Below are 14,499 nucleotides of genomic sequence, written 5' to 3'. Positions count from 1 at the left end.
GCATGATGAAAAACAAATGAACATTTTCTGAATGAAATTTCCACCCATGTTTATTTTAATAAGTTCTCTTTAACATGTTAAAAATATATTTTTCCATAGAATTGTATTTTGCTGTCATTTATAACTTTAATCTATAAGTGCATTTCAATTACATGAAAAAGTGTAAACTTATTTGTTTTTTAATTGGATCTGATCAGTTAACTAATAAATAAAAATATTTTCTATAAGGTTTCCATTGTTGCCCTTACTGAAATCTTTTAAATGAGCAATGATGTGTTAAAGCAGATTGGAACTGTGGGAGAGCTGCAATCAGTATCAATTGCAATTGAATTATCCACACAATGTTTTTTCAGCCTTCAACTCTAATGGGGCAAAATAAAATATAACTAAATTAATTGTGTAAATTAAGTCAGTTCGTAAAATGGAGCCTGACAATCCAAGAATGGTAATGGCAGGAATGTGAATGTTTTTAAATTTAGTCAAGGATCATATGTATCTCCACACAGAGAGCTCTACAAAACACAGAACATCAACTGAACACCTTATAAAATTAAATATTGCATGAACAAACTAAAATTTTATACAGGCAGGTGATTAATAGCCATTCATTTCCTCAAATATTCTGACCATGCCACTGAAAAACTAAACATGACATTAATTGTGCCTCGTTGAAATAACATGTTGGTTTTCAATCTGTGGAAATAATTTTAAAAAGTAGACACAATTTTATGGATAACAACTTCTTTAATACTGTAAAAAGCGACGTTTCGGTATAGATCCTTATACCGTTGTCAAGCAGGACTGCTATTGTAAAAGCTGTTGTTATCCATAAAATTGTGTCTACCTTGTCACCTATCAACTTCTAAGTAATGCCTATCAAACAAGAAATAATTTTAGTGGATGCAGATGTACCTTTATTACATTGATAATATTTTATTTCAGGTCTGTTTGCACCTTTGGACTAGTTTATAATATTTATTAAAATATTTCAGCAATGATTCAAATTGTAATTATGCCATAGATCTATATATATTCACACTAGCTATATTTTAATGCACACACTTATATCGGGGATGCATATATTAATTTGTGCACCAATCACATGACCATAAAGAAAAGCACTTAATTATTTTTCACGACTTGCAAGCTCAGGATATATATATATATTTTTAATGAAAGCCTTAATTTAGAATTGATGATGATATTTTAAAATTGCGAAGTGCAGCTTTAAACAACAGACACACACAATTATGTAGAAATTGTAGTTTCAGTACCCAACATTTCACTCAAACAATTTCCAAAGTAATGAATTTGTAGAATATCGATTTTCATGACCTATGTATCCTTTGGCCCCTAAGAATACAATGATTATGAATAACTATGAACTCCTGTCAGTGCCTGTGCCTGTGAGCCCTATTTCGTAATAAGTTATGTCCAGAGTCTACCTAAGTTTGAAACAAGGGCAGCGACAAACACATAAGTCATAAAACCACTTATTATTATTATTCCAATTTATAGGCCTTTTGACATGGGTTTTTACAGCATCATATGTCGTTTCCAATTCGGTGTCATACCTGTCTGACCTCTTTTGTCTCTCTAGAGAGTTTACTCTCGTATTTTAAACGTAAAAGGGTAATAAAACTTTGAAGACTCACATATCAAGTCTTTTGCTTTGAAGATGCTTACAATCTAAAATAGCTTACAATAAAAGCTCAACTGAAAGTAAAATAACAAACAGGTGCTTGTCGCCAAGATCCACCACTTCTATCGTTAGCAGACGAAAAGTTTCTGCTGGATCGACGCCGACGAGTTGTTGTAAAACTAAATATGATTGGTCAAAATCTGATTGGCATGCGTACATTATCCGGAAGTTCCTAAAGAAAATGGCGATGGTTTTCGGAAATCATGTGAAGTAGATAAAAACCTTAGGTTACAAGGATAAATGAAAAAGATGAAGAAAATATAGTTGCAGGATTGCATGTTTTCGCGTAGTAGAATATACAATCTAATTTGATTCTGAATGGACCGAGGGTTTTAGGCGTTATCCCTATTCATCAAAATGTGACATCGTAAATTCACTTTGCCCTTGAAAAGTTGTAGATTATATTTATTGTTATTATCAAACGCTCTTCATCATTCATCATGGGATCAAGAAGAGACGTGAGAATATTACTCGTTGGAGATGGTAAGTTGCCAAGTTCACGCACACCTGACAACTTACCCCAGAATCTTCAAATGGAATAGAAAAGTTCGTTTAAATTTCCAGCCCAATTGAAGAGTCGCATGTCAAGAGAGATCTTTATAATACTAGATGTAAGAGATTGTTGTCTTGAACATGGTCAAATTTGACTCACCCAGTCTTAGTTAGACTCTTACTCTGAAAGAATTTTGTTTCATAAACATGATAAGGTAGGTATAATGATGTTGCATCAGCAAGTCAAAGATAATATTGCATGTGATTACCAAGCTCACAATATCACGTTACCACGTTGTGGTAACATTATGTTTACATTGTCACAATGTTGTGATGTTACGTCCATACAATGATATTCTGTGGACTCCCATGTATGTTGACAACTTTGTGGGATAATGTTTTAATACGTCATTTTCACATCAACAATATTTGGGAATGTTGTATTCAACATTGTGGGAATGTTATAATTTTAGGTTGTGGGAACATACTTTATGTTGTGATAATGTTGTGATAATACATCCATACATCATTATTCTGTGGACTACCATGGACGTCATAAAGACGTGAAATAACGTTGTGTTAGAAGGAAGAAATATGTTGTGACAACGCTATCTCATGACCATACCAGCGAAAATGTTTTGGAATATGTTTTTGTCATGTGAATGCGTATGGTTCAAGATACGTTTTACCAATGTTTTGCATAAGAACCAGGGTGTCGTAGAGCCCAGTTAACAGTTAGGTTGTGTTTTGGTGACAATGTTCAAAACGTAAAACACCAGCTACCTGTTAACAAAATACATATGACTATGTCCAACAACCTCGCAGTACAATGACACACAATCAACCTTCATTTTTTTTTCCCTAAGGCAGTTGTTAGTACAAACATGGATTATTGGGGACTTACTCTAAACCAGAATCCAAACGTGAATAGATGTATTAAACAGGCATTGTTACTAGGTACAATTCACATCACATCACTGTGTAGTTTATAGCTCTGTAACCAGACTCGTACAGTATTTAATCACTTTTTTTTGTGAAAATCTTTCAGTGAACCAATTATATGAAATTTATCTATATGACTATCATGAAGCAGACTGTATAACGTTGCACCAAAGTATCAGAAACGTAGTTACAAAAACATGAGATGTCCGATGCACAACGTTTTCACACCATAAAAGTGCATCGTTGTTGGAAAACTTTATATCACAACGTTACCAATCCACAACATTACAACAACGATCTGAAAACGTTGTTACACTGTTTATATTGATTTTCTTGGCATGGGTACCAAATAGGAAGCCTACCTCCAATTCCAATATATGTACCTTGTGCATTCAATGCTGTGTCACTGTTGTCTGTGAAAAACACCCCTTTACCATCCTTAGAGTTTGTTGTGAGTCAAGATAAATAAATCTATATTTTAGTGACTTTCACCTCAATAAAATGTGTAAATCATGTGATGATACGATACACGATACGTTTTTCTCTGTATCGATAAAGACAAACACCTGCTGAAATAAATTACTTACAACTCGTTTAATGATCCCTGGCGTTTTTTATCAGTCAGATATAGGAAAATGTGTTGTAATAAGCATTTCAAATTCACTAAAATTGCCATCACACATCAATCATGACCACTGTCCACATGATCATTGATTCAGTCCACATGATCATTGATTCAATCCACATGATCATTGATTCAGTCCACATGATCATTGATTCATTCCAGGCTCAAAGGTAATTACCTAAACATGCAGTACACTACACAACACCATTTCATTAATTTACTGTTGCAGGACCCTCATTCTGCCTACAAGGACCCTTAAAATTAATTATTGGGGGTCCCCTGAACCCCCACTTTTGTAAGTCAAGGTAAAGCCCTGTTTTTGTGGATGGGACTGGGGTATGGATTTTACCCTATAGCATACAAATTAGGGATCCCCAGAATCGGAATATTGTACTTAAGCTTATTTCGAACACTGAACATATTAAATGACCATGAACTGAGATAACAACTGACCATGCTCATCCATAATGTAGGAGATAGCTAAGGTTAATTACAGATTGTCTTAAAAAATTGAAGGAGAAACATTGTGGCATATTGTATACCACAGTAACATTGTTAAAGATTTAAGGCAATAAGACAGGTTCATGTCTTTTTGTTGACTTGTTGGTAGAATATTCTTCAATATCATTACAATTGTGGCAAAAAAACTTTAGGATATTCTGAATAACAATTAGTCCGTGTCCTAGAATTGCAATTGATCTAACCCCATGATACCCAATTTTCCTTATTTCCAGCTGGGGTTGGCAAAACATCCTTGATATTGTCACTTGTAAGTGAAGAGTTCGCCGAAGATGTGAGTATTTTATGAGTATTGATCAACATAGCCCATTTTCAGTAGTTTTGTGATTATTTTAATCAAATATGTAAGAGCTGTCAAATTCAGAGAGATTCCTTGAATTGAAATCTTGTTAGGAAAGTTAGGTAACGCTTTGTAAGATCTTGTACTTTTATCTGAAATCTGCATCTTGTTATTATTCTTATGTGGTATAGTATTAAAAATAATTCAGTTTTACTGGACACACTGTTTTCTAGTCCATTGATGAAGTACACAACATTTTGCAAGGTACCATCCCGGGCAGAGGAGATCACCATCCCAGCTGATGTAACACCAGAACACGTACCAACGCACATCGTAGACTACTCAGGTAGGTTCTCACCTAACACAATGAGCAGAATAATGATCATGTATCATGTACATTGGATCACGGTGCTACCTAAAGAGAATTTGAAGAATGACTTTAAACATTAATCAGTATCACCACCACCCCACAACCTTTCAAGAAACCTTATTTGCATTTATATATATATACTATTAAATATCATTGCACTCACTTGTTTTGGATATTTATCATTAATCTCAGTTTAAGCATGTTTATTCTGCTTCAATGGAAATATCAACTGGATATCTTTATAGAATTATATCCTTTACCCAAGCCATTCATACAAATATTGTCATTTGCAGCTCAAGAACAAGATGAAAATGTGCTTCAAGAAGAAATTCTTAAGGTTTGTTCACAAATTGTACATTTATGTATTGTTACACATGTTGTTAAGAAAACTGATTAGGTCAATGACAGCAAGGATATTGTGCAACGTTTTATCTGTCACAGTGCTTCTTTCAGTTGGCTGCCCTGATCAAGGATTTTAATGGCACTTCATATAATAATGTATGCAATTGGTGATCATGTCTGGACAATCTCGACAGAGAATTCCATTTTCTGTTAAAAGCTGTTATAGTGTTAGTCTTTTGAACTTTTTAGTTGTTTCTTTGATTGTTTGTTGTTTAATGCTGCACGCAGCAATATTCCCGCTTTATGATGGCGGTCTGTAAATTGTTAGTCAGGACCAGACAATCCAGTGATTGACATCATGAGCATCGATCCATTGGGATACAATGACAGGCATCAACCAAGTCAATGAGCCTGACCACCCATTCCCGTTAGTCACCTTTTATGGGAAGTATGGGTTGCTGAAGATCTATCCTACCCAGGATCTCCATGAGTCAAACATTTCAGTTCTCTGAATACCATTGAAGTATGGATATACATTAAGTATTAGCATCAGATGGTTAATCAGTGGACAATAGAACTGGCTATCCAAACAACATTACTTTTTCATAAAAAATATGGTTCTCAGTAAGTATATGTATTTTCCAAATTTGGATAGATGCATACTATTTGATATTTGTATTTGATAGTTTCAACATGCTCACGACTAACATACCGTATTCGACGTAATAAGCGCCCCGCTCTAAAAAGCGCCCACAGCGACATTTGCTAATATAGTGGCTAGTGAACAAGCCCAATTAGCACCCCTTCCAACCGATCAATGTATACAAGATTTATTTATTCGCGTATAATACGCACTCGTGTGTTATATGCACCCTTAATAATGGGCAATTAAATTCTGGAAAAATTTCGTACATAAACACTTCAGGCTGTCAGCATAAACCACGAAATTTATCTTTCAACTCTGTTTTTTTCACTAAAATAATATTCTAATAAGAGCCACCTTTTTCTAATTTCGAGAGCGCCCTGGGCGCTTATTACGTCGAATACGGTAACTAAAATGTGATTCCAGGTAACTAAGTTAGTCATGTGTTAGTGAAGGCTGTGTTGTTAGCATGGTTAGCATATGACATAAGCCCAGGACAATATGTTCTTGGTGTAAATCAACATAGATTATTTCTGAATGATTTCACTAGGCTCAGAAAACCATGGCCATCGTGTGTTTAAGGGTGTGAAGGAAGACCAGTTCTATTATGTTGTGTAACAAACACCTTTGTGATATTACACTTGTAATTTCCCCCTAATATCTGTGTTTGTTCCAGGCGAGTGTCATCTGTGTGGTATATTCTGTCACAGACGAGGATTCCATTCAGAGGGTAGGTGCTACTATGGGTCTTTGAAAGGCATTTAGAATTGATTCACATAAGGAAGAGAATATATGGATGTCAACTTCTTTATTATGAGGATCACGGCATTTCGGAGAAAATGCTTACCCCTTCATCTGGTTAATGAATGCCATGACTGACTGATTTAGAAGATTTAACGTGCGCTTTCCGACTGCAGCGTATTTCGCACACGGGCCTGGCTGGACCATTTAGTGTAGTGAATGCCATGAGGCAGAGAGCATATATATGTACGGGTAAGGACAACAAAATTAATAAGATAACAAAAGGTGGAAACGAACAAAGGGTACAAGCTATCAAAGGAAGCCAACAGATGATTGGCGCTGATAGGTGATTAGCAATAGACAATGGAAGCCAACACTTAAATAATCAGAGCTAGGTAATTGGTAATGAACACGGGGCAAATGGGGGTGGGGGTGGGGGGGGTAATTAGCACTGATAGGTGTAAGAATGGACATAGCAAGAGGCAAATTTAAGCCAGCTCAGCAATTTGCCCCGACAACGATCAAAGCAATATGTCCAAGCAATGGTGCTGAGAATCCAGTTCACTATGGAGACCGACCATATATTCTCTTCCTTAGGTGCTACTGTGACATCTTTGTATGAATACATATCAAGATGTAGAATAAACATCAATTTCCTCAATAATTTGTTGTACAAGTACAAGCATTAAAACAGTAACACAAAAATAACTGATACCAGTCCTTTTGTCAAAACCACAGTTCCCCATGATAAAGGTATTCATGCAACTACTAGAAATTATGAAGGAATAAACTCTGGAAAATTTTGTTTCCAAGGCTTTAACATATCAGAGGATATTTGGTTCTGTTGTTTGCAAGAATCATGTTATAAGTGTAATAATATATGCATTACAGTTATCTAAAGCCTATTCAAACATATGTTTCCCTTCCATTTTAGTTGACCATGTACTGGCTGCCATTACTGCGTGCAAGTCTGGGGGATGAGCACCGAACCCCAGTCATTCTTGTGGGGAACAAAGTTGACCTAGCAGACTTTCCTTCTCTAGAGGTAATACATTAACCAAGAGTTATCTCCCATTTGTGAACCTGAAACAAAAAAAACATGGCAGCTGACAAGCTGTACTCTGAAGCATGTTATGGAACGGGATATTTCATAAAAGTTGGCACACCTTTCTAATTCTGAATATGACAGAGACTAACCTGTAAGATAAGTTTGCTGTATTTCTGAGACAATATCCATGTTACCATGAAGGGTGATGAATGTTGCTGGGGAATTATTGTGTTTGTTGAAGCCGATTATTCATTATAATGGAGTTTGTTATTTTAGGAGTTAACTTTATCAAATAACAATGGTTAAATATCATCATAATTCATTTTTTTCTTTTGTCAGACATCAATTTAATTACTTTTGGTGTTTCTAGGGTAACAACATTATAGTCCTTCATTTTGACAATACTTTCTTCTTGTCAGACAATTCTTCCCATCATGAACGACTTTGCAGAAGTGGAAACATGTGTTGAAGTAAGTATCTAAACACTTTGATTGAACAGATAAGCCTCAAGATGACACCCTGGATGTATCAGCAGGAAGGAACAGAATCAACCATGTTAACAGTTGAAGTATTTAGAAATACATTCACCATTATCTTCTGATTTGATTCATATCATCATATAATATTTGAAACAGAATTTTAACATTTGTATAAAGATGTTGCAAGTGCATATACAGATTCAAAGCATACCAATCATGTTGACGTATAAAAAACATGAAACCAAAGCATTGGGTGACGTGATATCACTAAAAGTAATAATTAATTATTTTTTGGCTGACAAACATAAATTGTTTCCCAAATTATGTGCTAGCATTTTGTATTTTAAGGCCCCTCCCCTCATAAAGAGAGCTGTGCCCCCCCCCCCCCCCCCCCCCCCATCCCACTTTACTAAGGTGTACCATGCTTGAAATGTGTTTCACTTTGACTTTTGATAGTGTTCTGCACGGACTTTGAAAAACATCAGCGAAGTGTTCTACTACGCCCAGAAGGCGGTCCTCCACCCCACAGCCCCTGTATATAACCCTGAAGAGAAAGAGGTAGGTGCTGCATTACTGTCACAGGGACTGAAGGGCTATGTCCATCTGTACTTACAGAGTTGCGTCCCTTGGACACACCAGAAACCTATGAATGGGTTCGAAAACCTGGTTCACCTCATTTGTGTTTCTAGGTTTGTCAACACTATACACATGCTCATGGGTTTTACTGAAGTGTTTATTTGTTTTTTGTTTAATGCCAGATTCAGCAATATTCCAACTATATGATGTGTTCTGTATAAAATCAGGTCTGTACCTGACAATCCAGTGATTGATATCATTAGCATTGATCCACGGAATTGGGATATGATCTCATGCATAAACCAAGTCAGCAAGTCTTACCACCTGATCCCTTTTGTCGCCTCCTGCGACAAGGATACGGTAGTCGCCTTTTATGGCAAGCATGGGTTGCTGAAGACCCCAGATCTACCCCAGATCTGTCCATTGAAGTGTTAACCCTCCCACATTAAGATGTCATGCTGTGATATACTGTTCTCAACGCTGTTAAACTCAACTCACTCACTACAATGTGAGGCCTTTTACATCTCTTAGAGATGTCCCTTTCTGATTAAAGACTGAGTTATGAGATACCACATTGTTGGTCAAATGTTTAAGTCAGTGGCAATATGAGGTCCTAAAACCTACTTCACAATCCGGACAGTCACTTATTAGGAGCTCTTCATTCTCTCTAGTTAAACAGGTGTTGAAAAAAGTGTTTATTTTTCAGTTGACGCCTGGTTGCAGAAAGGCTTTAACAAGAATTTTCAGAGTAAGTGTGCTTTTGACATTATGTTGTGAGTATCATTATTGATGTGGATGTTTTCAAACCTGGTTTTCATTCTTACTGACAGGTTTCACCACGTCAACTCTCTATCTTATACTAATCAATCACCAAGTTTACAAATTGATATTATTTACAATTTATATTTCAGATTTGTGATTTGGACAATGATAACAACCTGAATGATCAAGAAGTGAACGCCTTTCAGGTAGGAATGAACAGACTCAAGTAGCTGTTGACAAACATGAGATGAAAGGTTTATAAATATTCTCCATTATATCTCGAAGCAGACCTGTCATCCTCATCACTTACAGACTGCCTCAGTGTTGTAGTGGATAGAGGTCTGCCTGGAGAGAGGAAGTTCTGTAGTTCACATCTCGAAGCAGACCTGTCATCCTCATCACTTACAGACTGCCGCAGTGTTGTAGTGGATAGAGGTCTGCCTGGAGTGAGGAAGTTCTGTAGTTCACATCTCGAAGCAGACCTGCCATCCTCATCACTTACAGACTGCCGCAGTGTTGTAGTGGATAAAGGTCTGCCTGGAGAGAGGAAGTTCTGTAGTTCATATCTCGAAGCAGACCTGTCATCCTCATCACTTACAGACGGCTTCAGTGTTGTAGTGGATAGAGGTCTGCCTGGAGAGAGGAAGTTCTATAGTTCATATCTCGAAGCAGACCTGTCATCCTCATCACTTACAGACTGCTTCAGTGTTGTAGTGGATAGAGGTCTGCCTGGAGTGAGGAGGTTCTGTAGTTCATTCACCTGGCTGCGTCACAATATAAGTCATTAAAAGATGGTACTTGTTATTAGCCTTATTGCTCGACTTTAAGGGGATCTTACAAGCACTGGTCGGCTTGGAGTATACTGTGTCTGTGTGGAGTTTCCATGTTTAACTGTGGCATGGTAGCTATGGGGCTAAAACAGGCATATATCCAGACTAAGTACAAGCAGCTATGTAAATGCATCATGTTAAACCAATGGTTATACTTTAAGAATGAATCAATTTCATTTCATAGCGTATTGGTGCAAGTAACTTATAAAAATAGAGACTTTGCTAATTAACTCATTATGAGTCTTGTTAAGCACATACTTGTTGTTTTCCAGCAAAAATGTTTCAATGCACCTTTACATCCGCAAGCATTAGAGGATGTGAAGGCTATCGTCAGTCGGCACACCAGCGAGGGCATTTGTGATGATGGCATTTCACTCAAAGGTAACCAACTGAACACCACATTGTTCTTGAAAAACTACGCATGGAGTTATTTTCTGTTATTTTTACTTTTATTGGTGGATAAAATATAAGTATAGTTAAACAGTTAGTAAAATTAATAATGTAGTTATGATGACATGATATATTGTGTTGTCATCAGAGGTACGTCTGCCATGTATAGGCTGCACGTCTGCTGTACCTCTACTGACTAGTGGCCATGTCTCACCAAGATATGTTGTACTTCTGCTGTACCTCTACAGACTAGTGGCCATGTCTCAACAAGATATGTTGTACTTCTGCTGTACCTCTACAGACTAGTGGCCGTGTCTCCCACTTATATGTTGCACGTCTGCTGTACCTCTACAGACTAGTGGCAGTGTCTCAACAAGATATGTTTGTACATCTGATGTACCTCTACAGACTAGTCGCCGTGTCTGACCAAGATATGTTGCACATCTGCTGTACCTCTACAGACTAGTGGCTGTGTCTCAACAAGATATGTTTGTACATCTGATGTACCTCTACAGACTAGTCGCCGTGTCTGACCAAGATATGTTGCACATCTGCTGTACCTCTACAGACTAGTGGCAGTGTCTCACCAAGATATGTTGCACGTCTGCTGTACCTCTACAGACTAGTGGCCGTGTCTGACCCAGATATGCTGCACATCTGCTGTACCTCTACAGACTAGTGGCAGTGTCTCAACAAGATATGCTGCACATCTGCTGTACCTCTACAGACTAGTGGCCGTGTCTGACCAAGATATGCTGCACATCTGCTGTACCTCTACAGACTAGTGGCCGTGTCTGACCAAGATATGTTGCACATCTGCTGTACCTCTACAGACTAGTGGCCATGTCTGCTGTACTTCTACAGACTCATGGCAGTGTCTGACCCAGATATGCTGGACATCTGCTGTACCTCTACAGACTAGTGGCCGTGTCTCACCAAGATGTGTTGCACGTCTGCTGTACCTCTACAGACTAGTGGCAATGTCTCACCAAGATATGTTGCACATCTGCTGTACCTCTACAGACTAGTGGCTGTGTCTCAACAAGATATGTTTGTACATCTGATGTACCTCTACAGACTAGTCGCCGTGTCTGACCAAGATATGTTGCACGTCTGCTGTACCTCTACAGACTAGTGGCTGTGTCTCACCAAGATATGTTGCACGTCTGCTGTACCTCTACAGACTAGTGGCCGTGTCTGACCCAGATATGCTGCACATCTGCTGTACCTCTACAGACTAGTGGCAGTGTCTCAACAAGATATGCTGCACATCTGCTGTACCTCTACAGACTAGTGGCCGTGTCTGACCAAGATATGCTGCACATCTGCTGTACCTCTACAGACTAGTGGCCGTGTCTGACCAAGATATGTTGCACGTCTGCTGTACCTCTACAGACTAGTGGCCACGTCTGCTGTACTTCTACAGACTCATGGCAGTGTCTGACCCAGATATGCTGGACATCTGCTGTACCTCTACAGACTAGTGGCCGTGTCTCACCAAGATGTGTTGCACGTCTGCTGTACCTCTACAGACTAGTGGCAATGTCTCAACAAGATGTGTTGCTCGTCTGCTGTACCTCTACAGACTAGTGGCAATGTCTCACCAAGATGTGTTGCACGTCTGCTGTACCTCTACAGACTAGTGGCAATGTCTCACCAAGATGTGTTGCTCGTCTGCTGTACCTCTACAGACTAGTGGCAATGTCTCACCAAGATGTGTTGCACGTCTGCAATACCTCTACAGACTAGTGGCAGTGTCTCACCAAGATGTGTTGCACGTCTGCTGTACCTCTACAGACTAGTGGCAGTGTCTCACCAAGATGTGTTGCTCGTCTGCTGTACCTCTACAGACTAGTGGCCGTGTCTCAACAAGATATGTTTGTACATCTGATGTACCTCTACAGACTAGTAGCTCTGTTTCCTTGAGATATATTGCACATCTGCTGTACTTCTGCTGAATATATGTTGTATATATGCTGCATGTCTGTTCCAGTTTTCTTTATCTTTGCTGTAAATTTCCTGTATATCTACTTTACTTCTGATATATATAGTTCAACCCGATTGTGTTTCTAGGTATACTCATGCTTGTGGGTTTCACCAAAGTGGTAAACATCTGAGACCTGCATCACTTCAGGCTTTTCTCCCATATGTAATTGTAAGCCGTGATATTACTGGAATACTGTTCAGAGCAGCAATAAACCCAACTCACTCACTCACTCTACTGTGTATGTTCTAATGTGTTACCTCTGCTGTATCGATGTAGTATATCTGATGTATACAATGGTATATGTTCCAGTCCTTTTACCTCTGCTGTACCGATGTAGTATATCTGATGTATACAATGGTATACGTTCCTGCCCTTTTACCTCTGCTGTATCTATGTAGTATATCTGATGTATACAATGGTATACGTTCCAGTCCTTTTACCTCTGCTGTATCGATGTAGTATATCTGATGTATACAATGCTATACGTTCCAGTCCTTTTACCCCCGCTGTATCGATGTAGTATATCTGATGTATACAATGGTATACGTTCCAGTCCTTTTACCTCTGCTGTACCGATGTAGTATATCTGATGTATACAATGGTATACGTTCCAGTCCTTTTACCTCTGCTGTATCGATGTAGTATATCTGCTGTATACAATGGTATACGTTCCAGTCCTTTTACCTCTGCTGTTTATCTGTTGCAGGGTTTTTGTTTCTGCATACACTATTCATACAGAAGGGAAGACATGAAACGACATGGACGGTGCTACGCAAGTTTGGATATGACGACAACCTGCAGTTAACGAAAGACTTCATTGCGCCTAGGTCAGGCCATTACCCAAGTACTACAGATCTAAGCCTCAAAATAAAGCCAAAGTCTTATAAGATAAGGCCTGATACCTTTTAAATGAACTTGTAGTTAAAGTGTTTGCTTGTTTGCTTGTCATGCTGAAGACCCCGTTTCGATTCCCCACATAGGGGCAATGTGTGAAGCCCATTTCTGGTGTCCCCTGCCGTGATATTGCTGGAATATTGCTAAAAGCGGCATAAAACAATACCCACTCACTTTAAGTTGAGGTGCCTTCACAGGGGACTGACCTAAGTAACAGGATTTTAACTGTACTAATTCCACCCATATTGAATGTGAGTGATATTGTGATTATTTGCAATCTGTGGGTCATTTTCCAGGTTGCAAGTGGGACCAGGAAGTACAACTGAGCTGACACACCAAGGGTATTCCTTCCTCACGAACCTCTTTGACAAGTATGATGAGGTAAGCCATCACATGTACAATCACATGTCTTTTTAAGTGTTTGCAGCGTTCTTATGCTTACGTCCATGGGAATCATCACGTGTGGCAATTGTGCCTCTTGTAGGCACATTCCGTTCCCTTATTCCAGTGAGGTGAGATCTGTAGGATGAAAATCATTTGGACTTTAGAACCTCCCCATATGTATTGCGGGGCAGAAAAGGTCCCAAGATTCCCAAACTTGTGTGTCAGAAAAGCTGACGTTCGAGGATTGGGGGAGACAATGTGTGGCCTTCTGGTTTGTGTCAAGAAGCTCAGGCACACACGCACCTCACTCACACAGGCACACACGCACCTCACTCACACAGGCACACACGCACCTCACTCACACAGGCACGCACGCACCTCACTCACACAGGCACACACGCACCTCACTCACACAGGCACACACGCACCTCACTCACACAGGCACACACGCACCTCACACATGCACACACGCACCTCACTCACATAGGCACAC

General features: G+C 38.8%; 1 protein-coding gene across 2 annotated transcripts in view; it reads left to right on the top strand.

The window, feature by feature from the left end:
• Window positions 1-1,873: 1,873 nt before the first annotated feature.
• Window positions 1,874-14,499, top strand: part of LOC139468523 (mitochondrial Rho GTPase 1-like) — a 31,510-nt gene continuing 18,884 nt past the window's right edge. For both annotated transcript variants that reach the window (XM_071250533.1, XM_071250532.1), the window contains exons 1-13: window positions 1,874-2,185; window positions 4,496-4,554; window positions 4,825-4,906; window positions 5,224-5,267; window positions 6,592-6,645; window positions 7,591-7,701; window positions 8,124-8,174; window positions 8,640-8,741; window positions 9,466-9,507; window positions 9,671-9,727; window positions 10,624-10,732; window positions 13,435-13,555; window positions 13,919-14,003. In XM_071250533.1, coding sequence (XP_071106634.1) covers window positions 2,143-2,185; window positions 4,496-4,554; window positions 4,825-4,906; window positions 5,224-5,267; window positions 6,592-6,645; window positions 7,591-7,701; window positions 8,124-8,174; window positions 8,640-8,741; window positions 9,466-9,507; window positions 9,671-9,727; window positions 10,624-10,732; window positions 13,435-13,555; window positions 13,919-14,003 — 960 coding nt within the window. In that variant the 5' untranslated portion in view covers window positions 1,874-2,142. The remainder of the gene's footprint in view (window positions 2,186-4,495; window positions 4,555-4,824; window positions 4,907-5,223; window positions 5,268-6,591; window positions 6,646-7,590; window positions 7,702-8,123; window positions 8,175-8,639; window positions 8,742-9,465; window positions 9,508-9,670; window positions 9,728-10,623; window positions 10,733-13,434; window positions 13,556-13,918; window positions 14,004-14,499) is intronic.

This window comes from Haliotis cracherodii, unplaced genomic scaffold, assembly GCF_022045235.1.
Source record: "Haliotis cracherodii isolate W230 unplaced genomic scaffold, xgHalCrac1.p SCAF_2, whole genome shotgun sequence".
Taxonomy (NCBI): Eukaryota; Metazoa; Mollusca; class Gastropoda; order Lepetellida; family Haliotidae; genus Haliotis; species Haliotis cracherodii.
Note: the sequence above shows the minus strand (reverse complement) of the source record. Positions and strands in the feature narration are given on the sequence as shown.